General features: G+C 37.7%; 1 protein-coding gene across 1 annotated transcript; it reads left to right on the top strand.

The window, feature by feature from the left end:
• The first annotated feature begins 1895 nt into the window (after window positions 1–1895).
• LOC148850289 (CBS domain-containing protein CBSX1, chloroplastic-like) lies at window positions 1896–15213 on the top strand. Its single transcript, XM_088944681.1, has 8 exons — window positions 1896–2366; window positions 3526–3613; window positions 3695–3759; window positions 11484–11532; window positions 12550–12602; window positions 14334–14449; window positions 14582–14639; window positions 14750–15213. The coding sequence occupies exons 1-8, from the start codon at window positions 2118–2120 to the stop codon at window positions 14822–14824; spliced, it is 753 nt and encodes a 250-aa protein (XP_088800807.1). The 5' UTR covers window positions 1896–2117; the 3' UTR covers window positions 14825–15213.
• The last annotated feature ends 668 nt before the right edge of the window (window positions 15214–15881 follow it).

Genomic DNA, 15881 nt, shown 5'->3' with positions numbered 1-15881 from the left:
CGCGTTTGCGGGCATTTGTTTGATGCGTAAAATAGTAATGATTATCAAAGTAAAATTGCATTTTCTAGTACTCTAAGAGAGTTTATTGTACCTATTTTTTTTATACAAATTTGTATTTATTTGATAATTTATATTTTGATCAAAGTTGAGGCATTGGGGCATAAGATAGTTTGAACAGTTAATAATAGGCCCACACTTTTGCACCGATTTCAAACAAACAGGATGAATGAAAAAAAGATTTAAAATGTGAATCATGTTTGCATTCCAAAAAATAGATAAATATATAATGTACATATTTGCATTTGCATTGCAAATAAACGCAGCCAAGAAACACTTTTGTTGATTTCTCAAAGTTTGGACTTCTGATTTCTAAGTTGTCGTCTTTGAGAGGAGATAGAGTTGGGACTTAGTTAGAGGGGTGGAGATTTACATGATGGGTATTCTCCAAACACATACAAAAGTCTAATATTATTTTAAAACCAATCATCCAAATGTAGAAGTATAAATGGGTATAAAAGCCGATTCAAGTTTTACACTCAAAAATTTTGATAGTTGTTAAACTCTTGAGTGTAATTTTGTATTTACACCACAAACAAATGCAGTCTTAATTAATTAATTTCTTCGATTCATTACTCAACAAATACTCCTTTGAGCTATTGAATTTAACACTTCGATCTTTCTATTAGAATTCAATTTATTAACTTCAAGAAGGACTCTCATTTGACTGTTATGTCTTTGTTAAATGTTTTTAAATTCCTAAATTATTCTTTCCATTCTCTTACATATTTGTATAAATTTCTCATTTATCCTTTTTCTCATACATGCTTTACCCTACATATTTTGTCATTTTGGAATATAATATCGTCCTTTCACCCAGTATTTTCAAACCACCATTAACCTTAGACCGTTTAACCCAAAAATCATGAAGGCAAATGGTTTCATTTCATCCTCAACCCAATCCTTGGTCAATGACTCACTGACTAGGTGGTTAAATCGTTGGTCTGTTTGTCCCATTCAACGATTTGACCTTTTAATTTATTTTTTTAGATAGGCACAGTCAAACTGTCAATTTGAAAAACCGATGGCCAAAAAGGTTCCGGTTCCAATTGTATTTTTAAAATCTTACTTTCACCATACAAATATTGGAGGAATATTTTAATAAATTAATTTTTTTTTGACAATGCAACAATACAGTTGAATTAGAAAAATGAAAATCAAATATTCGGTTTATTCGATTAAAAACCAAATCAAATAAATTATAATTTAAAAAATTGAATTAGAAAAATGAAAATCAAACCAAAACTGAATTAGAAAAAAACTGAAATAATCAAATCCAAAATTTTGGTTCAGTTTTTGGCTAAAATCAAATTTCAAAAATATATACTATATTATATATTATATATATCATAACATATAATATATAAATATATATTATGAAATCAAATTTTATTATATTATATATTATATATTAAATATAATATGTTATATATTATATATTATATGCTATATAGCAAAATTCGGTTGATTTGATTTTTTCGATTAACCGAACTTCTAATTTTAAAAACTGAAATCAAAATATTTAAAAACCAAAAAATTAAACAAAATTAAAAAATCAAAATATAAAAAAATTTTTATTCGATTTTTCTGTTTTAACTGAATAATGCTCTCTCTTAAAATGCAGTTTGTAAGAGTAGCAAAATGTTGAAATCCGAAAGTTGAGGCGTCTTTATCGCAAATGAGGTCGGGGACCAAGTGTCGTTACCCCCGGTACAACGTGATAATATGTAATTTAACAAAAAAGGAGAAAATCTTCAGTCATCTGATAACCTTGCACTGCGAATATCTAACCATGAAGGAAAGCATATAAGCTAGGGAGATATTCCTAATCCAAGGCCGTAAAGGTTGTGCGAACAGGCTTTGCTCTAACTGAAGCCGGACTCTCTGATGATATTTCCCTAGTCCTTCTTACATTTGTTACTTATTTAATAATTTGTTATCTATCCGGCTGGAACAAACCCTCATTCCTTCTCAGCCAACTATCGGCAGACTGTCGAAGCCGTCTCCACTCTACCGACTTCATTCCGTTCTCTCCCGGTTGGGGAAGCTAACTTGGGCATATGGGACACACTATTCTTCTCCCGGACGCCCTTGTCACCGCCCGGCTCTGCTCGGCTTCCGCCACCACCTCCGCCTCCTCTCCCGCACTTTTTCATCAGCTGCCTTGTATTCTTTCGTCCTCCCGCCCAAGACCTTCATCTCTTACTCGTTCTCTGTCTCATCGTCTCGATGTCTCCGACCGTGGTGCCAGGTTTCGTGTGCCCTCTTCTGTTGCTGGAAGCGGCGCTTTGATGGCCAACTCCGTGCCGGTTTGTTACTTTCTCCTTTAATCTCCCCCCTTTTGTCAATTATCTGCTCTTACTCCTCATTTATGATGCTCACAGTCGATATTTTTTAGGATTGAATTACCTCCTTACTTATTTCTCTAGAATGGGAGAAGAAACCTCGCCAAACTCTAGATTTCTCAAGATTTACTGCTTCAGCTTTCTTGTTTTTGGAATTCTTTGTAAATCATCCTTCTGTTTCCTTGGCTCAATCTTTCTTCATTCACGTTGTCAAAATTCAATTAATCTCCAACTTTGGCTTTAGGATTGATTAAATCATGGCAGTATTGAGTTAGTGATAGAAGGTAATAACCTTGATATTAAAAAAAAAGGGATATTAGTAGAGAAATCATCTATTTGGATAATAAACCTCTTAATCTTTGACAACCTTGAATTACATCTTCTTTCATCTTTCTAGGATTCTGTCGTCCCACAGCAATTACTAATGCAACCTACTCCACATAAATTGCAGCTGCTTTTTTAGAATGTATAGTTCTTGTGTTTTTCTTTTTCTTAGGTTTGAAAACTAAATTTGTAAAGAACAGTAAAGGTGACCAAGGCCTCAGAAGAAAATTTCTCATTGGTTAATCTGCCAATATATGGAGGCTACGAATGTGAAACATGGTACAAGCAGTAGTAAAGACTCTAATTGACATGTCAATCGAAATGACAGTATTTGTTAGTCAGCAAGTGGTATGCATCGGGTAAAATCACACCCACAAAGCCCTATTACCATAAATAAGGTAGTTTTTGTCTTCGTTCTTTCTTTTTCCTTTTATATATATATATGCAGGAGATCATTACTAAATTCAGCAAGAATGTGCAGAAAAGAAAATAAGAGCAAAACACAACCACGAAATGGATTTATAGTGGTTTCCCACAAACTGAAATGGTTTCCCTTTTTTGTTCCATGGAATGATTCACATGTTAACTTGCTAAGGCTTCAACTTAGGGCAATGTCTACGGCTAAAGGATGACAAAGTTTCCAGTGTAAATATGAATTTACATGGTTATGGATCAAATAATGGATTAATGTAGATATGGATTTATTGTGGGTTTCATCTTTTGATTACCTCTTTTTATTTTTATTTTATGTTGTTTTGACTTTGTATATTGCACATTTACATTTTCTCTTTATCTGCAGCCAAAAAATGGTGTGTACACGGTGGGAGATTTTATGACAAAAAAAGAGGATTTACACGTGGTAAAGCCTAACACAACTGTTGATGAAGGTACATGCAATTCTCAGTTCTCACATTTATGTATAAATTGTAAATTATGTTATGATTCTTCACTTTCTTATGCATCAACAGCATTAGAGACTCTCGTTAAGAACAGGATTACTGGTTTTCCTGTGATTGATGATGACTGGAAATTGGTATGTGCTTAACTAATCTTCTTGTAATTCAGCTTTTATAACACCTTATTTTATGAATTATATCCAAGAATATTACATGTTAATTTTCTCTGCGGTGCTTGTTATCTTTTACTTTTTGGTCATTAAATTTGGATATATGATTTAAGTAATGAACTTATGTCATGCTATCCGGATAGCTAGGGCCAGCATTTGGTAATGTAATGTCTCACTCGGAATTTGGACAAATGGATCTGAATTCTTTAGAGATGTTAACTGAAGAAGGGGGTTTTGTGTGGTGGAAAGATGCCCATTGTGTGATAAGAGGGAAGAAAATGACCTTTTGACAATAAGAAGTGATCTTGGCATGACCCCCTTTCTATTTAGGGTTTTGGGGATAAAATTTTATGGAATATGATCCCTTTTGTCATTTTTGGAATGACAAAATGGAAAGATCCTTTAGAATGCTGCTTGTCCATCATCAAGGATTTTAGGAGAACATTTTCTCTATTTTTTTGGATAGGTCTTGTTTCTACTGTTGCTACAGTAGTCCGAACCAGTAAGGAGAAGAAGAAAGAGAAGGAGAAGAAGAAGAAGAGAAGAAGAACATGAAAAGAACTGTCGAACCTGATAGCTAAACCCTATCAGTCGACCTCTTAATAGTGATTAGGCTTCTAATTAAATGTACAAGAATTAAACTGCCCCTACTTAAGTATGGGACAAAGAACCTCTAATAATACTGCCACACAAGCTCATAACTTAACCAAGGTGAGTTGACTAATCTACCCATATTCGGCTAACTCTAACACTCCCCCTCAAGCTAGAGAATATATGTCATATAATCCCAGCTTGTTACATATATAGTTCACTCTCCCTGAGCTTAAGGCTTTTGTAAACAAATCTGCCCACTGATCACCTGAGCTAACATGTTCTGTGCTTATCTCTCCAGTAAGAACCTTCTCCCTCACAAAGTGGCAATCAATCTCTATGTGTTCTGTTCTCTCATGAAAAACAGGGTTGGATGAGATATGGAGCGCAACTTGATTGTCACAGTATAACTTCATAGGTTTATCCATGTGAAACCCGATTTCTTGTAGGAGATTCCTCAACCACTCTAATTCACATGTAGTGTGTGCCATGGCTCTGTACTCGGCTTCAACACTGCTTCTAACCACAACCGTCTACTTTTTACTCTTCCACGTCACAAGATTTCCTCCAAGAAATGTGTAGTAACTTGTAGTAGATCTTTTATCAGACACAGAGCCCGCCCAATCTGCATCCGTGTACCCAACTACTTCAAGTTTTCCTCCTGGTTTATACAATGGCTCACGACCTGGAGCTCATTCAAATATCTTACAATTCTAAGAATTGCATCCTAGTGAGATATACGAGGGTTTTGCATAAATTGGCTCACCACACTGACTGCAAAGGAGATGTTTGGTCTCGTGATAGTCAAATAGTTCAGCTTCCCCACTAGTCGTCTATACCTTCAAGGATCATCAAATATTTCCCCTGTATCACTGCTCAATTTAACATTTGGTTCCATAGGAGTCTCAGCCGGTTTTGCACCTAACAGTCCTGTCTCGTCCAATAGATCGAGAACATATTTTCTTTGGCATAGGTTTACACCTTGTCTTGATCTAACAACTTCTATACCCAAGAAATATTTCAATGTCCCAAGGTCTTTTGTTTGAAAATGATTTTGCAGAAAGACCTTGAGTTTGTCGATCCCCAATTTGTCACTGCCAGTTATGACAATATCATCCACATAGACCACTAATAAAATTTTTCCAGCTTCTGAGTCATAGTTGAACACTGAGTGATCAACCTGGCATTGTTTCATTCCGAAGTTTTTCACCACTTCACTAAACTTCCTGAACCAAGCACGAGGCGATTGTTTCAACCCATAAATTGCCTTTTTCAGTTTGCACACCTTACCAGCCTCCTCCTGAGCAACAAACCCAAGTGGTTGCTCCATATATACCTCTTCTATAAGGTCACCATGAAGGAAGGCATTTTTTATGTCAAGTTGAAATAAGGGCCAATCATACATAATTGCCAGGGAAATTAACACACTGACAGAGCTAATCTTATCCACTGGAGAGAAGGTCTCCATATAGGCCACTCCATACAATTGTGAATACCCTTTAGCAACAAGTCTGACTTTCAGACGCTCCACACTACCATCTGGCAAGTATTTAACAGTATACACCCATTTACAACCCACAACATGCTTATCAGGAGGAAGAGTAGTGAGCTCCCACGTGTGAGTATGCTGAAAAGCAGAGAGTTCCTCCTCCATTATCTGCCTCCACCCAGGTGAACTAAGAGCCTCTTGGACATTGTTAGGTATGGAAATAGATGACAATAGTGAAACAAACTGGCAATGTGAGGCGGAAAGGCGAGATACTGAAACAAAATTGGAAATGGTATGGAGAGTAGAACTACGTTTACCTTTCTGTAAGGCAATGGGTAGGTCAAGTCCCGAGGGTTCAACAACAGGAGCAACGACAGGATCCGCGGACAAGGTAGAAGCTGGAGGAGGGGCCGGTGTCGTTCGACGTGTATACACTTGCCGAATTGGTGGTCGTTCAGTAGGGATCTGCACTGGATGAGGTGACGAGTCAACTCCAACAGGAACACCCAGAACGGGATCACTAACCGGAAGAGAAAGAGGAAGTAAAGGTGGAAACAAGATGCTTCAGTTCCTGAGAAGAAGGGAACAGATTCAAAAAAGGTGACATCAGGACAGACATAGCATTTCCGAGTAATGAGATTGTAACACTTGTACCCTTTTTGAGTCCGAGAGTAGCCAAGAAAGACACTTAATGGAACGTGCATCCAACTTGTCTATTCCAGGACTCAGATTGTGAACAAAGCACACACAGCCAAAGATACGAGGTGTTAATGGAAAGGGAGACAAGGTGGGGAACAAGATAGAGAAGGGAGACCGACCATGAAGAATAAAGGAGGGCATCCGATTAATGAGGAAACACGCAGTAAGTACAACATCACTCCAAAACCGTTTAGGAACGCTCATATGATGAAGAATGGACCGAGCTGTTTCAAGGAGATGACGGTTCTTCCGTTCAGCCACCTCATTTTGTTGAGGAGTGGATGCACAAGAAGTTTGATGAATGATGCTATGCTGTTCTAAATACTGTTGAAAGGAAGTTAGAAAGTATTCACGACCGTTATCTGAACGAATAACTTTGATTGGAACACCAAATTGTGTACGTATTTCAGCATGGAATTTTTGAAAAATGGAAAATAATTCACTCATTTCTTTCATTAAATAAATCCATGTCATTCTTGAACAATCATCAATAAAAGTGACAAAATACTTGTAACCATTATAAGACTCTATTTTGATCGGGCCCCAAACATCTAAATGAACCAAAGCAAAAGGACTCAACATACGACTTTCAACTCTAGGACTGAAGGAAACACGGCGATGTTTCCCAAACTGACACGACTCACATTGTAACACTGACAAATGACTCAAAGACGGAATTAGTATCTTGAGTGCCTTGAGAGAAGGATGTCTCAGTCGACAATGCCACTGTAGAGGAGTGAGTGAAGTCTGAAGTGCAACTGACGATCCACCACCGTCAAGATAATACAATCCACCAGCTTCATGCCCCCCACCAATCTTCTTCCCCGTCCTAAGATCCTGAAAAACACAAGAGGAAGGGAAAAAATTAGCATAACAGTTAAGAATCTTGGTTAATTTACTAACAGACATAAGATTGAATGGAAACTTAGGGACATATAGAACAAATGATAAAGAAAGAGAAGTCATGTCAACATTGTCAACACCACAGATGGGAAAGGAGGAACCATTGGCAAGGGTAACAGTTTGAGATGTGAAAGTTTCAGAGATAGAAGAGAACACACCTGGAGTCCCAGTCATGTGATCAGAGGCTCCAGAGTCAATAATCCAATGAGAGGTTTTAGATGACAGGCAAGCTATACCTGAGTGGGCAAGAGTAGTAGTAATGTGCTGTGAAATGGACTGAAGGAACCGCTCATACTCATCACGCGGTACACTCACCATCTCCCTTCCGGAAACAGATGTAGATGTGGAAGGAGTTAGGTCTGCCTGTTGATCATCACTGACATCAACCCCACTAGCAACAGCATGATTGACCCATTTAGAGGGAGGGCGGCCATGAAGATCATAACAGAAATTTACGGAATGTCCTTCTCTGCCACACTTCCTTGTAGAGCTACCTTTGCCACGGCCTCTCCCTGAGTCACGACCACCACCACGACCAAATATGGAACCACCACGACCTCCTCGGGAGGCATGCCCTCCCCCTTTCGTACCACGTCTACCTCCTCTGGTTGTCACAAAAGCTGATCTATCAGACTGTGTGGGATTCTCTATCTGTCCCAAAGAAATCCTGCGAAGCTGAGCAAACACTTCCTCAAGTGTAAGAAGGGTAGAGCCCCCCAATATTTGGGCCCTAACTGGTTCATACTCTGATTCCAACCCCACTAAGAACCTTGTGACATCTAGTTGTTCCATCTGTTGTTACTGAACCTTAACATCTGGAGAGGATGATAGACATTGAGTTCATTTCTGAGGTTCTTCATACTGGCATAGTACTCTTCTAGGGTTTTATTTTCTTGTTGCAGACCAAAGTACTTTTGATAGAGTTGATATACCCTTGTAGTATTATCTTGCCCAGAATACAACTTCTTGGCATGTTCCCATATGTCCTTAGCTGTATCTAAGAACATGAAGTTGGCACTTATTTTGGGTTCCATACTGTTCCATAGCCATGTCATGATTTGAGCATCCTCCTGTTCCCAATCATCAAACCCTGGAGAGTCAGTCGGTGGTTTATCTTCTTTCCTATGCTTCACTTTTCTCTTTGCCTTGAGAAAAACTTCCATCGACTTGGCCCATGGAACATAGTTCTCACCATTCAGTTTAATTGAGGTCATCTGTACACCTAGATAGTCAGAGGAAACCACCACACTAGGTTTCTGATCACTACAGCCATCTCCCATTGCTGCCATGATACTTTTTCAATGCTGCCTCTAATCTGAATTCCCAATCATCAACTAAGTGTTGCTGTCAAGAGTTTGATGTTCCAGAACCTACAGCAGTCCCTAAACACAATGATAGATACACACGCCTTTGTTCTTATCCACACCACTACTGATTTCACAAAAAAAAAAAAACACAGACTACACCGACATTAATTCAGCACTTACTAACCACATGCAAGCTCTCTTACAACTACTCAACAGAGTTTGTGCATCACAAGCACCACCACACAGCCATAGCTGTCACACACAATACAGACCTGTTTTAACGCTTTTAAGAGGGCACCACAAGACCAACAAAAACTCAACTAGTACCATTGCATTACACCTTGCACCTTCGGCCACCTACAGTAGCAGCCCTTACACCATTTGGTCACTGTAAACACAGCCTGTTCTTGGAAATTTTCCAAGAACCAGGGCAACAATCAACCTAGTTCTCTAGGTTATGATCAGTCCTCTCAAGTTCTTGAAGATTTTCAACCCAGAAATACCAACAACACACAGAGGAGAGATAACCAACCTTCGTTTGAGAGCTTCAGCCAACCATTCACTGCTGAAGTTGTTTTCTTAGGAAAGGAGGTTCTGTGCACCAGAAAAAAGAAGAGCTGTGATGTTTCAGGCCTGGGACGAACTACTTTTCTCCATTGACAGCCCAGAGAAGAAAAAGGAGAGAACTGAAGCACGAACTGAAGTTGTCACGCTCTGATACCATGTTTCTACTGTTGCTACAGTAGTCCGAACCAGTAAGGAGAAGAAGAAAGACAAGGAGAAGAAGAAGAAGAGAAGAAGAAGAAGATGAAAAGAACTGTCGAACCTGATAGCTAAACCCTATCAGTCGACCTCTTAATAGTGATTAGGCTTCTAATTAAATGTACAAGGACTAAACTGCCCCTACTTAAGTATGGGACAGAGAACCTCTAATAAGACTGCCACATAAGCTCATAACTTAACCAAGGTGAGTTGACTAATCTACCCTTATTCGGCTAACTCTAACAGGTCTCTTACCTTCAATGAATTCAGAGATGTGAGGAGACTTGATATCAAGAGAGAGTGGGGGAAATTGGACAAATTTGATACATTTATATGTCACTTTTTGCACCATTTGGACTGCATCTTTAGATTTTATTTATTGGGGAACTGCTGCATGGGAGGGTACTTAAAAGGTGGCAATGAATTAAAAAAAAGCCATAGCGAGAATAAGATTTTGGCATGATGCTTTTGGGATAGACCCCTTAGGTTTTCCTATCTGGATCTATACGGAGTTCATAAAGAGGTGACTTTTAAAAGTTGCCATGAGCTAAATACTGAACCATTATCAATATCGTCAGAAATTATCGAAAAAAGCAATATCATTGCCCAGAAGAAACTTTGTGGTTGGGAAATGGTAGGAGAGTGTACAAGGTGGATATTAATGGTATATTTTAATCTAATTCTTTTTATACTAATGAAACAAAAAGGAAAATTCTATGAGAAAACTAAAAGGTTACACAGGAAAGGAATGATGAGATAACATCCCATGACTACCACCTACGAACTAAAACAAAACAGGAATTATCTGAATCATTATCATTTACAACATCGAGAGTGTTCCAAAAATTCAGCCCAAAAGCTCTTTATCCACCATCAAATTCCAGACGAACCCATCATCCGGTTTAAAATAAGATATGTAACATCTGGACAAAGTCTTCTTTCATATCTATCTTTTCCCTACAAATGATAATACAGTTAATTGGATTGGGGAAGATAAAAACAGAGATCTAACACCCACAAGGTTTCACTTTTCCTGTTTGTGGTTGGTACTCATAAATGATAATTGTATTTCTCAAAAAATTGGTTCAATCTAAATGCTGTATGTGGAAAGCAAAAAATTAGTGTACCATCTTCTCCTTCATTGTCCATTATTGTTTTCTATGTAGGGTGAGCTTTTGAGGAAGTTTGGCATGTATTTGGTGATGTGGTGAAGCATTCCATTTTGTTTCATGCATGGCCAACATTGGGTTTTGATAAATAGGATTTGCAATGGGATGTCCCTACTAGAAAGGCTTTGGATAAATTTTTCTTAGGCTATACTCCCACTTAATGGTTGAATGAGAATTGCAAATTTATGATTGTATAGATTAGAGGTGGAGGTGCAGGTCCATTAAGTTAAATCTTCACTATGTTAAAGAGGTTGAGTCTTTGACTTTAAGAATGAATATATTCTTCAAAGGGTTAAACAGGCATCCTAGCAGATGTGTTTGCAAGAGAGAGCCAGGTCAGGCCTCTCCTGCATGCCAAGGGCCTGTGCTGGACCCCTGTCCCTTATACCCTTGCTAGGACCCTTGATTTCCGCTCATAATTTACTTTGGAAAGGGCATAAGTGGCACTTTGTTGTATATTTAGAACTATGCTCCTTATATTGTTGTCTCTGAATTTTTTATCATCCATACAGTTATATTTTTAAGAGGAATGCATCTGTACCTATCTGATTTTTTTTTTTTGTTTCTTAAATTTCCTTGTTCTTGTATCAATCATTTTCCACTAGTTTGAAGGAGTCCTCATCATCTTTATTTGACTTGGTACTGGTTTTTTATCTACTTTTTTTTTTTTTGAATTTTGTGTCACTGGTACTAGTTTTAGTGCAACTCTAATGATCTGTTAGATTATAATCATTCAATGTATGTATGACCAGAGGGTATTTTTTGTTGCAGGTTGGTCTAGTTTCTGATTATGACTTGTTAGCACTTGACTCCGTATCAGGTTTTTGTCACAACTTTAAAAACCCAGCTGATTAAGTCATTTTGGTTGGTCTGGGGGAGCTTTTTATCATATGTTGTTTGGATCTCTATTTTCAGTGCAATTCTTACAAGTACTTGTTACTTTGGTTAAGTTCTGTCACAAATTATTATGGCATAACACCTTGTTCTCAATGCACAAAAGTACTGCAATAGATTACTTTTTCTTACAAAATCTAGTGTTGCCAATGTGTCGAGGTGATGGCTGGTCACTTTGTGACAAAAGCCAGTTTTGATAATGTGTTGAGATGATGATTAGTCACTTTGGCCTCCCTATGTCAGTGGGTCTGTTTAAGTAAATCAACATTGACTGATCCTAACGGGTTGTGTCGGGTTGTCCTTATTTGGGTGGGTTATGGGTCAGTTTCAGGTTGTGTCCACCCCATGCCTGATTCAATCCATTGGCATTGTAGCGTTGCAGTGTTTGTAAATATAGCCTTGATTGAGTACAACTGTACAAATGTACTGTTGTGGGGCAGGTTGGCTCAGGTTCAGATTCCCAGTTCATTTAGGGGGTCAAGATTGGAGTCAGGGTTGGTTGGAGTGCTTTCAGCTCAGGGTCAGGTTGAGCCAAAACCATACCCAACCCGACCTATTGACAAACCTATCAGTGTGTGTGTATGTGTGTGTGTGTGTGTGTGTGTGTGCGTGTGTGTATGTGTGTGTCATTTTATCTTTTGTTGCATGCCTGTGTCTTAATATGTTAATAAAGACTGCAAATATGCAACAAAATATATGATACAATCATATAAAGCATTCTTTTTTTCTTGATACAGAACATTTAGCATACATGTTCTTTATTCTGCCTCCTTTGCCTCTAGTAACAATTATGGTAACTAACTGCTCACAGTTATCAATTATTTGTAGTTAAGCACTTCAGCTTTTGTTGATATTAGGTTATTCTAGTCTTTTTTTTAATACAGAAGTATTGTACACTATGGTGAGTGCAAAAGCTTTTTAAATGTCCTTGCCTGATGATTAGGTAGCGGACGGGCTGATACAGGCATGTTTCCTGAAGTTGATAGCAGTTGGAAAGTATGTAAGAACTGCCTTTTCTTTCAATAGCCACTGTTTATAGTTAACAATAATCGTTCAATATTCAATTATTCTGTGTACATGACCTTTTTTCTTTCTTATAGTAGATAGCAGCAATATTGTGCTCTGATGTAATCATGGAAAGCTGGAATTTTATTTTTACCCATTTTGAGTGCTACAAAATGGAATCCTTGGTGAAAGTGTTAATTTTTGGAGATGCATAAAGGAAATCTTAGGATGGATGAGGAACTTTGTATTAACATAAAAAGGTTCCTGGCCTGCCCTTGGTTTCTTTTTTGCTTTACCAGGGTTTATATTTACTTAGAGCTTCTTTGTCAATGCAGTTTCATACTTCTTCCAACAAAAATATGCATTATGCATGCGAGTCTGTTACTTAGTGAAGAAGTTCAATTGACCCAATGATCTGTCCTGTTCATGATGCTTTGAGGCCCAAAAGGAGTCCCTTTGTTCCTATCCTTGTCCTTGTTCATGGGATACATTTTAGAGAAGAATAAAACTTGTGTGTCTAATACAAGTACTTTGTAGGAATCCTTTAAGAAATTGAATGTTTGTAGGTAATTATTGGTCAGGCACTCAGACTCAACTCCAATTAAGGTGGGTACAGGTTGACTTGGAAAGGCTGTGTCCATTCAATTTAAATCTTAGATGTTTAACACTTAAAATTAAGAAAACTGAGTTAGCCCATGGTTATATAACTTATATTAGCAGATACTTAATAAACATACAATCTCATTTATGTGGAAAGTAATTGAAATGGGGTCCGGTGACTGGTCACCCCTTGGGGCTGCTTGGCTTCTGTACATGCTTATACATTTTTAATCAATGAAATTTTAAGTTAGAAATAAAAAATAATAAAAAAGAAAATAGTGCTGAATAGCAAAACTAGCGGTTTGCAGCAAATTGAGTTATCTAATCCCCACCCTCTCATAAAGAATTTGATTCGGCAATTATTCACAGCCTTGTGAAGATGAAAATATTATATTACTGGGTCTAAATAGGGCTTCCCGTTTGTTTTGAGCTGGCATTGTTAAGTTTATTCCTAGCCAACAGCTACAGTGACTATCTTAATTCTCTCTCTCATAGAAATTGGGGGACCACATCAATTTGATTCATATCTTGCTCTCCCCGAATAAATAACCTTCGTCCCGTCTCATTTCTCTTTCATATAAATCTTTTTTTTTGGTAAACCTCTTTCATATAAATCAGCAGTAACATCGTTTTACTTCTTACAAACAAATGATAACTAGGTCAAATTTGAAGCAAAAGTAAACCAGGATTTACACTTAGTCCATTTGCACTCCAATGCATTTGCTCCAGTGCAAATGAAATTCACATTGCAACCTCCCTTTTAAGATGAAATCTTTCTTTTCCTTGCCACTTTCATCAAAACAAATTAAAAGGGAGGGGAAACAAATTTTTTGCTTTAAGATGGGTGGAAGTAATAGTTGAAACAATGAGCCTGAAAACTTTATGATGAGACAAATTTATCAAAAAAAAATTTATGATGAGACAAATGCAGCATTAATTTAAATTTGTTTCTGATATGATGATTAATCACACTTGGGCTCTATGTTTGCAAAATCATTTTCCGTTTCTGATATGGTGGTACACTTTACACAATATTTCTGCCAACTGACAAGGGAGGTTCTTCAGTTTGAATTTGTTTCTGTGAAAGTTGTTCCGACTTTGTGATTCTGGGTAAACTGTCAGACATTCAATGAAGTACAGAAGTTGCTTAGCAAGACCAATGGGAAAGTAGTAGGTGACTTGATGACACCTGCACCCCTTGTTGTTCGTGAAAGCACCAACCTTGAAGATGCGGCCAGGTACATCCGTTATGTTACTCTCTCCCCCCTTACGCACAACTATTTTGTGCATTATAATACCATTGTTGGAAGTCAATTACTTTCTTAATTGGAAAGAGAACTGAATCTTTTACCTCATACCTATGGTTTCAGGTTATTGCTCGTAACAAAATACCGTAGACTTCCGGTCGTTGATGGTGATGGGAAGCTGGTAGCCTACAGACCATCCCAGTTTGTTTAATTCTTTCGTTTTCTTACTGCTAGTTATTTCTGATTGTTCTTGTTTATCCTCTGGGTGTACTACTATTGGCAACATTTTAGGTTGGGATTATTACGAGGGGAAACGTGGTCAGAGCTGCCCTTCAGATAAAGCGTGAAATTGAAAAGATAGCATAAACTCGAGACAGCATAAATTAGCGATTTCAGTTCAACATAATATGGAGTTAATTGGAGGTCGTGATTCTCGCGCATTTTGTTGGGCTAATTAGAGCATTTGGCATCAAATCTAAATTGTAAGAGGTCGTGATTCTCGCGCCAAGTTATAGCTCCTATATTTTACGCTGCATCATCTAATTGCGGGAATTTGCCCAATCTTCATTTATGTGAGCCTTTTCTCTCTAAATGAGTACTGAGTAGGCCGCAGATGTTCCCCGGTTTTGTCTTCCAGATATCTCATCAAATTGGTTTGGGACGGGTCTTATTGTATTGTGTGTTTGAATACTAGAATACTAGAGTTGTATTGTTTACTCATGATATAATATTTTTTTTTGTTGTCCACTGATAAATCATAAAATGTATAGTAACTGGGGCCAGGCTGTGCAGTGCTGCTCGAGTTTGTTTTTTATTTTTTGGCTTAAGAACTCAGATAGCTGAACAAACACAGCAATAAACAACAGGAAAGAAAGCAAACGAAGCAGAAAGAAAGAAACACAATCAAATACACAGATTAGACTCCAATTAAGGTGGTTCCCAACTATCTCGGCTTGAAATCGCTCCATCATCTTTCAACAGAGGGACTAACCAAACTGGGCTTCTCGAAGCCGAAATGCAACCTGACCTTTCTTTTTGAGCTAGTTCATTCGCAGCTCCATTTTTAGATCTACTGCAATGCTTAAAGGAGACATTAAAATCCAGCAAGGAATACAGGTCTTGTAAAAGATGCCAAACCAAAGGAGAACAGTCGAAAGATCTCTGATTTAGTACTGAAATTAGGCTAACCGAGTCATTTTTCAATGCATAAATGTGATAAGCCCATTTTTTTTTTCAGAAATAACACAGTTTAAGATAGCTAACAATTCTGAGTAGCCAGCAGAAATGGATTTACAATTGCCACAGCTAGCCAACAAAAAGGAACCTGAACCATCACAAATCCAAAACTTTAACCCACTGCACCTTCAGATTGAGAACAATCTCTTGATTCTTGATGGGAAACTCTCTACACTTCATTATCCTT

This window comes from Nelumbo lutea, chromosome 5 (assembly GCF_056320005.1).
Source record: "Nelumbo lutea isolate HS-2025 chromosome 5, American lotus-T2T, whole genome shotgun sequence".
Lineage (NCBI taxonomy): Eukaryota > Viridiplantae > Streptophyta > Magnoliopsida > Proteales > Nelumbonaceae > Nelumbo > Nelumbo lutea.
This window is presented reverse-complemented; position numbering and strand designations above follow the sequence as displayed.

Bases quoted from the DNA above. Each gene is read 5' to 3' on its own strand.
- LOC148850289 (XM_088944681.1), top strand. From the start codon at position 2,118: ATGGGACACACTATTCTTCTCCCGGACGCCCTTGTCACCGCCCGGCTC. The intron at 2,367-3,525 runs GTTTGTTACTTT...CTTTATCTGCAG, and splicing joins TGATGGCCAACTCCGTGCCG to CCAAAAAATGGTGTGTACAC. The intron at 11,533-12,549 runs GTTTTTGTCACA...CCTGATGATTAG, and splicing joins AGCACTTGACTCCGTATCAG to GTAGCGGACGGGCTGATACA.